Genomic DNA, 13,821 nt, shown 5'->3' on the forward strand with positions numbered 1-13,821 from the left:
ATCTCTTAATGCACTTACGTACGTGTCAGTGCTCTCAGGGGGTTACGTTGCAGGATACCTGGTTTTGTAATTTTATACAAAGACTATCCTTTATCAGAGCATGAACCTATATTTGGAGTCTAAAGATATATGTAATTATGCAATATCAGTGGCGGCGATGATAAGACGCTTCCGTCAGGCTGTATACACGATATATTTAATAGAGATCCACTCATCGGCTGCTGTTCTTCACTCCGGTCCAAGCTTTTGTGTTTCCAGAGAAGATAAATGTCAATACCATTCACGGGATTTGAGACACATCATAAGCTGAAACACACCAAAGAGAAGCCCCGATGCATAAACTGGTCATAATGGAGGCGGATAGATACAGGATGATATTGGCATTACTTACTATGCTCAACTGATTGTCCATCCTCATTTGTCATTTATTGGCCATGTCCTTTGAAGAGTCACACATTAAAATATCTTTTTTACTTTTGTTTCAATTCTTATGTTTGGAAAGCTCTATTATTGGTGTATAGTGCATGTATTATATTGTTTTACCCAAGGACCCGTTCTGGATGGTGACACTGTCTACAGGACTTTAGGTTCTCCCTGTGCGGCCATATGCTGCCTTCACGCCGTACTATGCTGCTCAAGTCTTCCCGCTAGAAACACATTCTCTAAAGAGAATTAATTTTTTACCTGAATCCATATCAATCCCAGAGAAACATCCTAAGTATGCTAAGCAGTCGAGCTCCGTAGACTTGTATGGGTGCCATATTTCAACTCCGTACAGCCTGGAACTTGGTACAGAGCATTAATACTGATGTGCGCGAGAGACATAAAACATAAAAAAAAAACCTGAATATTTCTATATCTACTAAAAAAAAAAAATCTGACCAGTCGATAATGCTAATCACACTCTGATCAGAGTGTGGGCACAGTGTGATCCAATTTTCTCAGATAAGGAGAAGATGGAGAAAAAAATGTCTCCGTCTTCTCCATTGTGTCAGCCCGTGAACATGGGACCTGCAGTCAGATGTCATTCAAGGGCAGTCCGATGTTTCCCACCGACTCATTGACTTGCGAGGCCGAGTGCGATCTCAATATCGGATCAAACTTGGACACACAGCAAATTTTTCCTCGATGTCTCTTTTGCAAAAAAAAATCGTCGGTGGTGCCATTTTTGAGACCTCTGCAGGAGGGGTTTTGTGGAATGTACGACAATTTCATCACTTTTTATCCATATTTTTGTAGGGATGGGAGATGATTGTATAATTCTAATTTAAATTGTCTCTTCACAGAGAAAGAGGAGTTGAACTCTAGCGCCACCTGTTGGAAGCAGCGATCCTACAAGCCAATTTCGACCCTTTAACGAGCCTTGCAATGTGAGTTAGGATAAAAGCCAAATCAGAATCTCAATTTGAAGACATTGTGTTTCGGGGTATTGCCTCTCATCAGTGCAAAGGATGAGAGGCTAATACTGGGTTCTGAGGATTAGGTTTGCTACTTCCAATAGGTGGCACTAGAGTTCAAGTCCTCTCTAAAGAGACAATTTGCATATTTAATTTCCCAGAGGAGCATTAAAGGCATTTAAGTCTCCTTATACTGGCATGTCAGACCTGGCATGTCACTCTCTACAAGGAGAAACCTTACCACTCAAATCTAATTCTAATGTAGGAATATTCTGAAGACTCAAAAATGCCAATATTTATATATTTTTTTCTTCATGGCGTTTACAGTAATTCATTTAATCGTTTTATAGATTGGACTTTTACTAATGCCCACGCATTTACTCGCCACACCATGTAGGACATAATATTACATCCTATGTCAGGAAGGGGTTAATACTTGCAGCATGTGGCTACCAAGGAGTCCACTGTGAGCCAAGGAGTCCACTTTATTCATGAACTGTGGCTCCTCCCAACCTCCAGCTGCTAATTGCCAACATCTCCCTATGCGCAGTAATAGGAAGACACATTGGATGAAGCATCTCTTTAAGATTTAACAGTATTTTCATTCAATATACATTTACAAAAATCTACTTTTAATGATATGTTTTATTGACCACAAAGGGTTTTCAAATATAAATTATGAATAAATCTGAATATAAAGCCATATTATACACTGTATGGTTGGTGCTTTTTAGTACTGCATCATTTGACATCCAACGTGCTAATAGTTCAATATAGGAATATTCACTTTTATTAATACAACCAATAATTTATTTTATACAAATATATGCTCCATATAACATACATAAGGGACCCGTGATTTGTGACCACGTTTCGCTATTCACTAACCTTAGTGCAACTGTTCTTTAATACAGAATTTTGTTTTTTCTCCAACCTCCCGTAATTAAAAAAAAAAACATTGGGATGGATGCCCCATGCAACCAATCACATCTCAGCTTTCATACTCTGATTGGTTACTTAGAAAGAAAGCCACTACAATAGTCAATACATGATGTCTACTGTAAGTTCACCATCTAAAATCATGATGATCATCGACAAAGCGCAGACACATTGGAAAACAAAAGTTCTACAAAATACAAGGAACACTTATCCGATCACAGCCAGTGATGGACTCAGTAATGGTGTTTAGGTCTTCAGATGACACCATGATCACAGCCAATGATGGACTCGCCAGTGATGGACTCAGTAATAGCGGTTAAGTCTTCAGGTGACACCATGATCACAGCCAATGATGGACTCGCCAGTGATGGACTCAGTAATAGCGTTTAGGTCTTCAGGTGACACCATGATCACAGCCAATGATGGATTCGCCAGTAATGGACTCAGTAATGGTGTTTAGGTCTTTAGTTGACACCATGATCACAGTCAATGATGGACTCACCAGTGTTGGACTCAGTAATGTTGTTTAGGTCTTCAGGTGACACCATAATCACTGCCAATGATGGACTCACCAGTGATGGACTCAGTAATAGCGTTTAGGTCTTCAGGTGACACCATGATCACAGCCAATGATGGATTCACGACTGATGGACACAGTAATAGTGTTTAGGTCTTCAGGTGACACCATGATCACAGCCAATGATGGATTCGCCAGTAATGGACTCAGTAATGGTGTTTAGGTCTTCAGTTGACACCATGATCACAGTCAATGATGGACTCACCAGTGTTGGACTCAGTAATGGTGTTTAGGTCTTCAGGTGAAACCATGATTCCAACTTGATGACAACCAATGGTTTTAGATATCATGAAAAACCTAAAAGTCACCAAGTGATGGATGTCAAGTCCAGTGTTGAGACTGAGGATACAATTTTGAGGAAAATATATATGTGTCGGACAGTAACCCCAAATCTAGATGCTCCCAAGGTCAACCTCCACTTGCCAACTCCTGGACTTGGTCAGACACAGTTTAATCCTCATTGTGCTTTCCTCCACTCGAATCTGTTGATGGAAGTGATCTTCTGTATGTGCTCACAGTATAGATCCTAGAAAACAAGCACATAAATGTTTGACTACTGTAATATACGTAAATGATTTTGTTGCCCTCCAGCCAGAGTTGTAGTTGAGCCCGGATTTGTGAAGCAAAGGTTACTTAGGTTACTTTATATAAAAACACCCACACTATACAATTATAAAAAAATTTATCCTGCACAGTGAATGCTGTAAAAAATAAAACACCATGCCAGAATTGCTGTTTTTAAATTCTCCTGTCTCATAAAAAAAACTAAATACTTCAAAATGGTAACAAAAAATACTACAGCTTGTTCTGCAAAAAAACAAATCCTTACACAGCTTCATAAACAGAACAATTAAAGTAGCAACCAAACTAATTTCTACGAATTTAAGTAATTCCTTAGTTTATTATAAACTAAGTGGGAGGAAGCAAAAAAGGCGACACTGTTAGGACTGGCGGAACGCACCAAGAGAGATGATATAGATGCGTTCGCAGTCCAGGGTCCACCGTGCAGGTGAAACATGCTGCTAGGAAATGACAGACAATATGGCGGTATTCAAAAGTATACACGCGTGGGTTAAACCTCACCCAGCGTGAAGGAAGCGATCCTGTTGCGTCACAGGACCGCGGTACCGCACATAGAGCGCGAGCAAGTGGTCAGCGAACTAAACCCCAACAGGGATTGTAGTCCGATTAGACCCTTGCTGGCACTACACCGCTACTGGGTGTGAAAGGAATTATATAATTAAGGCACCGAAGTGCGAACTGTGCCGTGCTGGCAGGCACCACTAAGCACCCAGACGTGGGTCAGGAAGCGCACACTGGCGCGTGGCACCGCACTGGCGGTCACAGCAGTAGACGCTGACACGTGTGTGACACGTTGAGTGATAAGTCGGGCGCTAGATAGCAGCCATACTCCATACGCGAACAATCATACAATAGGGTAGGGGTATTTAAAGAACGACTTGCACTCACAACAAACACACGTATTAAATTGTACACTAGCGCATGGCCGTGCGGTCATGCGCAGTTTATATAGTTGCAGGACAGGAAGCGGCCACAGAAACTTTGCCCTTCCAAGACCTGCCAAGAGGACCAATAGAATGCGCTGCAGAGTCTGAGCACATGACCCTCGATCTCCAACGGGAGATCTTGCCCTGGGCATGCTCAGTGTGCGCAAACAAGGACTTAGTCCCAGAGAAGTCCACTCGCTGCTGACCAGTATAGGCTTTACAGGCAGAAGCTGGAGAAGCAGAGGTAACTCTTCTCACAGAGTCAGACTGAGCGAGACGCTGGGATCGACGTCCCTGCTGAGCAGGCTCCACTGCGGCTGGAGGAGAATGGGAGACCGCAGCGGAGACGGATCGAGATTCCCCCTGTGCAGCAGAGGAAACTCGACTCCTAACATTACCCCCCCTCCTAGGGCCCCCCCCTCCTTGGGCCTCGCTACGTTCGAAGGCAGCAATGAGCTGTGGGGCCCGAATGTTTTCAGCAGGCTCCCATGACCTGTTCTCTGGACCATAACCCTTCCAATCCACCAGATAGAACTTTTTGCCGCGTACCACCTTACACCCCAAAATAGCGTTCACCTCGTAATCGTCCGTAGACGAACCCGATGTCCCGGCAGATGACTCGGAAAACCGGGACATGTATACGGGTTTCAAGAGGGACACATGAAAGGTGTCGGTGATACCCAAGCGTGGAGGAAGAGCCAGGCGGTAGACCACAGGATTAACCTGTTCGAGAACCTTGAAGGGACCCAAGTAGCGAGGCGCAAACTTAGTGGACTCAACTCGCAGCCTGATGTTACGGGCGGAGAGCCACACCAAGTCGCCAGGAGCAAAGGTCGGAGCGGGGCGCCGATGAACATCGGCGGAGAACCTCATTCTCTCCTTGGAAGCCCGAATGGCATCCTGAGTGCGATCCCAAATGTCCCGTGCCTCCACAGCCCAGTCTGCCACCCTGGAATCGGCGGAAGACACGGGCATGGGCACAGGTACCCGCGGATGCTGACCATAGTTAAGGAGGAATGGGGTCTGTCCAGTGGAGTCAGCTACAGCATTGTTAAGAGCAAACTCCGCCCACGGTAGCAAAGATGCCCAGTCATCTTGTTTAGCAGAGACAAAATGTCGCAGATATGTGACCAAGGTCTGGTTGGCTCTCTCCACCAACCCATTCGTCTCGGGATGATATGCCGAAGAGAGATTCAACTCGATACTGAGAAGGCGACAAAGCTCTCTCCAGAACCGAGACGCAAACTGGGGACCCCGGTCACTGACAATTTTGTCTGGCATACCGTGAAGACGGAAGATGTGTTTAACAAACAATGCTGCAAAGGCCCGTGCAGAAGGTAGCCGGGGAAGCGGCACCAAATGCACCATTTTAGAAAAATGGTCGGTGATAACTCAAATGACAGTACAGCCACGTGACTTGGGCAAACCCACCACAAAGTCCATCCCGATCATCTCCCAGGGCCTGTCTGCCACCAGCAGAGGGTATAACAACCCAGCTGGCCGTTGACGGAGAGACTTATTTTTGGCACAAGAGACACATGCCCGAACGTAGTCTCCAACGTCACGAACCATATGTGGCCACCAATACATTCTCGCCAACAACTCAGATGTCCTCTTTGCCCCAAAGTGTCCACCCACTCTGGACGAATGAGCCCACGAGAGAACCTCCGGACGCAAATTGATGGGGACAAAAGTCTTGCCCGGAGGCACAGACTCAAGCGAAACTGGAGCTACGGTTCTCAGACTCTCTGAAGGGACAATGAGCCGAGGCTCGTCCTCCTCCTCCACAGTTGACACCAGGGAGCGAGAGAGAGCGTCAGCACGAATGTTCTTCTCCCCGGCGAGATAATGTAGAGTGAAGTGGAACCGGGAGAAAAACAAGGACCATCTGGCCTGACGAGAATTCAGCCGCTGGGCTGTCTGTAAATAGACCAAATTCTTGTGGTCCGTGAAGACTTGGAATGGGAACCGAGCACCCTCCAAGAGATGTCTCCATTCCGAAAAGGCCAACTTCATTGCCAGCAACTCCCTATCCCCGATGGAGTAATTTCTCTCCGCTGGTGAGAAGGTTTTTGAGAAGAAGAAGCATGGATGCTTCCGACCTTGAGCATCCTTTTGATAGAGGACTGCTCCTGCACCAACGGAAGAGGCATCCACCTCCATTAGGAATGGCTTATCCACATCGGGACGATGTAAGATGGGAGCGCTAGCAAAGTGGGACTTAATAGAAGTGAAGGCCTTGGAGACCTCTTCGGACCACGATTTAGGATTCGCTCCCTTCTTGGTGAGGGATACCAAGGGAGCTACCAGGGTTGAGAAGTGGGGGATGAACTGACGATAGTAATTTATGAACCCCATAAAGCGCTGCACCGCTTTCAGAGAATGGGGTTCCTGCCAGTCCATCACTGCCTGTAGTTTGGCAGGATCCATAGCCAATCCCTGGGCCGAGATGATGTAGCCCAGGAAAGGTAAAGACTCCTGCTCGAACATACACTTCTCCAATTTGGCATAGAGGAAGTTTGCCCGTAGGAGGTCGAAGACTTTGCAAACATCTCTCCGGTGGGAGTCAATATCTGGAGAGTAGATAAGAATATCATCCAGATAGACTACGACCGAGGTGGAAAGCATATCCCGGAAGATATCGTTCACAAAGTCTTGGAAAACGGCTGGGGCATTACAGAGCCCGAAGGGCATCACCAGATATTCATAGTGCCCATCCCTGGTGTTAAAGGCCGTCTTCCATTCGTCCCCCTCACGGATGCGAATCAGGTTGTAAGCACCCCGCAAATCTAATTTAGTAAATACCCTTGCTCCCCGAAGTCTATCGAATAACTCAGATATCAAGGGCAAAGGATACTTATTCTTAACGGTGATGGCGTTAAGACCCCTGTAGTCTATGCATGGGCGCAATTCCCCATTCTTCTTCTGCACGAAGAAGAACCCTGCCCCAGCAGGTGACACTGACTTCCTAATGAATCCTCTTGCCAGATTTTCCTGGATGTACTGTGACATTGCCTCCGTCTCCGGGAGAGATAGCGGATAAACTCGACCCCGGGGAGGCTCAGCACCAGGCAAGAGATCAATAGGACAGTCATAGGGGCGATGAGGCGGAAGGACCTCCGCCGCCTTTTTGGAGAACACGTCTGCATAAGACCAATACTGCTTGGGGAGAGAGGATAGATCTGCGGGTACCTCAGTAGTAGCAACCTGAACGCACTCCCTCTGACACCTACCCCCACAAGATTCACCCCAACCCAGAATTCTGCCTGAGGACCACTCGATATGAGGAGAGTGGTACCGTAGCCAAGGTATTCCCAACAGGACCTCATCAATTCCTTCTGGAATGACGAGCAGAGAAATTATCTCCTGATGAGATGGCGACATGGACAGAGTAAAAGGGATGGTCTGGTGTGTTATCTGTGAGGGCAATGTCGACCCATTCACCACTCGCACCGTTACTGGTTGAGCAAGCATAACCAGGGGTATTGCGTGACGTTGGGCAAAGGCAAAAGACATAAAATTGCCCTCCGCCCCAGAATCCACGCAGAGCTCTACCGAGTGGGAGAATGAGCCAATAGTAATTGTCCCCTTAAAGGACAACTTAGAGGCAAACGTCGCCGTGTCTAGTGTACCTCCACCTACTACCACTAGACGCTGACGTTTCCTCGACCGCTGAGGACATCTGGTGGCTAGATGTCCTGACTGCTGGCAAACATGACAGACCCTGAGTGCACAAGCGGTCCGGGACTTAGATCCTGCTTGTGACACTTCCCTGGCCTCATGTGACTCAGGAACCAGGACCGGAAATTCCAGGGGTTTGGCGAAAGTAGGAGCCAGCCGAAACCTCTGCCTACACTGGGCTCGCTCTAACCTCCGCTCGTTAAAACGGAGGTCAATTCGAGTGGAGACAGTTATTAACTCCTCCAGTGTGGCAGGAATCTCCCTAGTGGCCAGAGCGTCCTTTACGTGGTCAGCCAAGCCCCTCCAAAATATGGGGATAAGAGCTTTATCCGACCAATCCAGCTCAGATGCTAAGGTGCGGAATTGGACGGCAAAATGACTGACCAAGGACTCACCCTGAGTTAATGCCAGCAATTGGAGCGCAGTATCATGGGTGACTTGAGGTCCTAAAAAGACCTGTTTCAGAGCGCTCAGAAACAGCGGAGCACTCTGCACCACATGATCGCCACGCTCCCACAGCGGCGTAGCCCATTCCAACGCCCTGTCCGACAATAGAGACAGAATAAATCCCACCTTAGCCCGCTCTGTGGGAAAACGTGTAGCCAGGAGCTCGAGGTGAATAGAGCACTGACTCACAAATCCCCTACAAAACTTGCTATCACCAGAAAATTTTTCTGGCAGCGGGAGGCGAGATAATGTCGGAACAGGGGTGGCAATGGACATAGTAGCTGCAGCCACGCTGGCAGCCTGTACAGCTACTGCAGTAACATCCACAGCTGAGGTCGCGCTCTCGAGAGCCGCCAACCTACCCTCCAGCTGCTGGATATGCCGCAGAGATTGCTGTTTGTCTGTCATCACTAGCCAGACCCTGGCGCTAGTGTAATGTTAGGACTGGCGGAACGCACCAAGAGAGATGATATAGATGCGTTCGCAGTCCGGGGTCCACCGTGCAGGTGAAACCTGCTGCTAGGAAATGACAGACAATATGGCGGTATTCAAAAGTATACACGCGTGGGTTAAACCTCACCCAGCGTGAAGGAAGCGATCCTGTTGCGTCACAGGACCGCGGTACCGCACATAGAGCGCGAGCAAGTGGTCAGCGAACTAAACCCCAACAGGGATTGTAGTCCGATTAGACCCTTGCTGGCACTACACCGCTACTGGGTGTGAAAGGAATTATATAATTAAGGCACCGAAGTGCGAACTGTGCCGTGCTGGCAGGCACCACTAAGCACCCAGACGTGGGTCAGGAAGCGCACACTGGCGCGTGGCACCGCACTGGCGGTCACAGCAGTAGACGCTGACACGTGTGTGACACGTTGAGTGATAAGTCGGGCGCTAGATAGCAGCCATACTCCATACGCGAACAATCATACAATAGGGTAGGGGTATTTAAAGAACGACTTGCACTCACAACAAACACACGTATTAAATTGTACACTAGCGCATGGCCGTGCGGTCATGCGCAGTTTATATAGTTGCAGGACAGGAAGCGGCCACAGAAACTTTGCCCTTCCAAGACCTGCCAAGAGGACCAATAGAATGCGCTGCAGAGTCTGAGCACATGACCCTCGATCTCCAACGGGAGATCTTGCCCTGGGCATGCTCAGTGTGCGCAAACAAGGACTTAGTCCCAGAGAAGTCCACTCGCTGCTGACCAGTATAGGCTTTACAGGCAGAAGCTGGAGAAGCAGCAGTAACTCTTCTCACAGAGTCAGACTGAGCGAGACGCTGGGATCGACGTCCCTGCTGAGCAGGCTCCACTGCGGCTGGAGGAGAATGGGAGACCGCAGCGGAGACGGATCGAGATTCCCCCTGTGCAGCAGAGGAAACTCGACTCCTAACAGACACCTCCTAGACTCCCAAAAGAGTTGACAAATCTCTCAAGTGTTACCAGATCTGAGTCCAGACCGGGATTTGCTTCTTCCTTCCTTTGTAGCTATCTCTTTCTGTGCTAGATTGCACTGAGTTACTATGATATGGCATGCAACTGTAATGTCAGCCAGCTCAGGTGGCTGCACGCCACCCATGTATTCAGGTAGTAGTGCATGGTGATATTATGTGCATTCCAGGAGCTTGTCCAGACTTCCCACTGGCTCTACTACAACCTGGTGACCGATTATTCTACACTGTTCCAGAGTGCTAGCCAACATTGAGTCCCACTACCAACTCAACTCTGCTGCTGTAAGTGCTGTCAACACCCTCAACTCTGCTGGATTAAGGTACCTGACAGCCTACTCATTTCTGCAATTTCAAGGTGCTTAATTCTCCTGCTACAAGATTCCTGACTGCCTGCTCATCTCTGCTAATCAAACGTGCTTAACGTTTCTACAACAAGGTATCTAACTCCCTACTCATCTGTTCTATTCCAAGGTGCTCAACTCTCCGGCCACAAGTTGCCCGACTGCCTTCTCATTTCTAATATCCCAAGATGTTCAACTCTCCTGCAACAAGATGCCTGACTGTTTACTCATCTCTGATATTCCAAGGTGCTAAACTCTCCTGCAGCAAGATGCCTATCTGCCTACTCAACTCTGCTGTTCCTGTGTGAGCTTTTTGTACCCTTACAACAATGTGCCTGATTTCCTACTCAACTCTGCTCTTTCTGTGTGCTATCCACACTTCTGGAAGTCCATTAGAAGAAAGAAAAAATGCAGCAACACTTCGAAATCCAGTGACGAAAAAACCTTAGTCCAGATCATCTGGACCCGTGGAAGCGTGTGTATCGCGAAATGGCCGTCGTCCTGTTTCTCGGCCTGTACTATCTGCCTGCTTGCATTACCTTGTCCATGCAATTCGTTTGAAATAAAGGACTAAGGTTTTTTCGTCACTGGATTTTGAAGTGTTGCTGCATTTTTTCTTTCTTCTAATGGACTTCCTTATGTGCACTTCACGTCATGCACCTTCAATACCGCGAACTACGTTCCTGCATTGAGGCCTATGATTCAGAGACCACTTCACCACACCAGTGAGTAAAGCACGCTACTTAGTGCCGTTTTTTTTTTCCTTTTTTCTTCATTCTATCCACACTTCTGCATGAAAGGTTCTGTCTGCACATTTTGTTTTGCTGAGTCTAGCATTTCCAGCTCTAATGAACCACAGCTGCTGCCATTAATCCTGCATATTCAGCTCTACTGGTCCCTGCTGTTCCACATATTGTTCAGTTGTGCTTCTCCACGGCACCTAAGCCTCAAGTGCATGTTGCTGAAACTCAATACTTCAACTTAGTGAATCCACCTCTCCAGGTGTCACGTTGTGACTGTATGTAAATAGGGAAAAGGGCCCTGCACTGTCCCTACGGCTGGGACCATAACTATCCCTGCTCCCAAAGGTACCTCTAAAGGTGAGGAGGTTTGGGCCAGCCTTACTGTTCTCCTGTTATACCCTAAGCTGTCCCCTCTCTCTTCCCCAGGAGGCATGGGTTAGAAATGCTAGTGTAAAAACACGTAAGTAAAACAGGGATAAGAAAAAGCAACTAACATACAAAACACTCACCAAAGGTAGAAAGGTATATAGGGAAGGGTAGGAAGGAACAAACCAAAAGGGAATAGGACAATGAGGAAAGCATACCCCCCAAAACCAGCATTCAACAATCTCCAGCAGGAACAACGATATCCAACTCAGCACAGCAACTCAAAGGATGGCAAGAATGGATTAAACTTACTGGTCAGACAGAAAGAGACTATCACATGTGCCAATCACAGTATGTTAAACATCATATCATTTACTTTAAGGCTACACATATCTCAGAGTGTGTTAACCCTGGAGCAGTACATACAGTGGGTACAGAAAGTATTCAAACCCCTTTAAATGTTTCACTCTGTTTCATTGCAGCCATTTAGTAAATTCAAAAAAAGTTAATTTGTTTTCTCATTATTCTACACTCTGCACCCCATCTTGACTGAAAAAACAGAAATGCAGTAATTTTTCCAAATTTATTAGAAAAAGAAAAACTGAAATATCACATGGTCATAACTCATAAGTATTCAGACCCTTTGCTCAGTATTGAGTAGAAGCATCTTTTGATCTAGTACAGTCATGAGTCTTCTTGGGAATGATGTAACAAGCTTTTCACCCCTGGATTTGGGGATCCTCTGCCATTCTTCCTTGCAGATCTTCTCCAGTTCCGTCAGGTTGGATGGTGAACGTTGGTGGACGGCCATTTTCAGGTCTCTCCAGAGATGCTCAATTGGGTTTAGGTCAGGGCTCTGGCTGGGCCAATCAAGAATGGTCACAGCGTTGTTCTGAAGCCACTCCTTTGGTATTTTAGCTGTGTGCTTAGGGTCATTGTCTTGTTGGAAGGTGAACGTTCGGCCAAGTCTAAGGACCAGAGCTCTCTGGAAGAGGTTTTCATCCAGGATATCTCTGTACTTGGCCGCATTCATGTTTCCTTCAATGGCAAACAGCCATCCTGGTGATGAGCAGTGCCTGGTTTTCTCCACACATACTGTTTAGAATTATCACCAAAAAGGTCTGTCTTCGTCTCATCAGAGCAGAGAATCTTATTTCTCATAGTCTGAGTCCTTCATGTGTTTTTTAGCAAACTCTATGCGGTCTTTCATATGTCTTGCACTGAGGAGAGGCTTCCGTCATAAAGGCCCGACTGGTGGAGGGATGCAGTGATAGTTGACTTTGTGGAACTTTCTCCCATCTCCCTACAGCATCTCTGGATCTCAGCCACAGTGATCTTGGGGTCTTCTTTACCTCTCTCACCAGGACTCTTCTCCCACGATTGCTCCGTTTGGCTGGACGGCCAGGTCTAGGAAGACTTCTGGTGGTCCCAAACTTCTTCCATTTAAGGATTATGGAGGCCACTGTGATCTTAGGAACTTTGAGTACTGCAGAAATTCTGTTGTAACCTTGGCCAGATCTGTGCCTTGCCACAATTCTGTCTCTGAGCTCCTTGGCCAGTTCCTTTGACCTCATGATTCTCATTTGGTCTGACATGCACTGTGAGCTGTGAGGTCTTATATAGACAGGTGTGCGCCTTTCCAAATCAAGTCCTATCAGTTTAATTACACACAGCTGGACTCCAATGAAGGAGTAGAACCATCTCAAGGAGTATCACAAGGAAATGGACAGCATGTGACTTAAATATGAGTGTCTGAGCAAAGGGTCTGAAGACTTATGACCATGTGATATTTCAGTTTTTCTTTTTTATTAAATTTGCAAAAATTTCTGTTTTTTTTCAGTCAAGATGGGGTGCAGAGTGTACATTAATGAGAAAAAAATGAACCTTTTTGAAATTAACAAATGGCTGCAATGAAAACAAAGAGTGAACAATTTAAAGGGGTCTGAAAACTTTCCGTACCCCCTGTATGAGGACATATTCAGACGCATAGATAATATAAAGTTTAGCAATATACAGTATATTAGATGCATTGGGCAATACGCAGAGACAAGAATAAGGCTACTTTCACACTGGCGTTTTTTTTAATGCGTCGTTTAGGGGAAAAAACGCATCCTGCAAAGTTGTTTGCAGGATGCGTTTTTGCCCCATAGAGTTACATTACCGACGCATTGCGAAGTATTGACACATGTTGCAACCGTCTTGTGACGGTTGCGCCGTGTTGTGGCGGACCGCCGGGAGCAAAAAACGTTAAATGTAACGTTTTTTGAAGCTGACGGACCGCTTTTTCCGACCGCGCATGCGCGGCCGGAACTCTGCCCCCGCCTCCCCGCACCTCACAATGGGGCAGCGGATGCGCCGGAGAAATGC

The 13,821-nt window shown here is 46.8% G+C and overlaps 1 protein-coding gene across 1 annotated transcript in view; it reads right to left on the reverse strand.

The window, feature by feature from the left end:
• Positions 1 to 2,022: 2,022 nt before the first annotated feature.
• Positions 2,023 to 13,821, reverse strand: part of OPN5 (opsin 5) — a 103,228-nt gene continuing 91,429 nt past the window's right edge. Inside the window, exon 7 of the mRNA XM_069728187.1 lies at positions 2,023 to 3,439. Within this exon, the coding sequence (XP_069584288.1) occupies positions 3,364 to 3,439 (76 nt within the window). The 3' untranslated portion in view covers positions 2,023 to 3,363. The remainder of the gene's footprint in view (positions 3,440 to 13,821) is intronic.

This window comes from Ranitomeya imitator, chromosome 5, assembly GCF_032444005.1.
Source record: "Ranitomeya imitator isolate aRanImi1 chromosome 5, aRanImi1.pri, whole genome shotgun sequence".
In the NCBI taxonomy this organism is placed as follows: domain Eukaryota; kingdom Metazoa; phylum Chordata; class Amphibia; order Anura; family Dendrobatidae; genus Ranitomeya; species Ranitomeya imitator.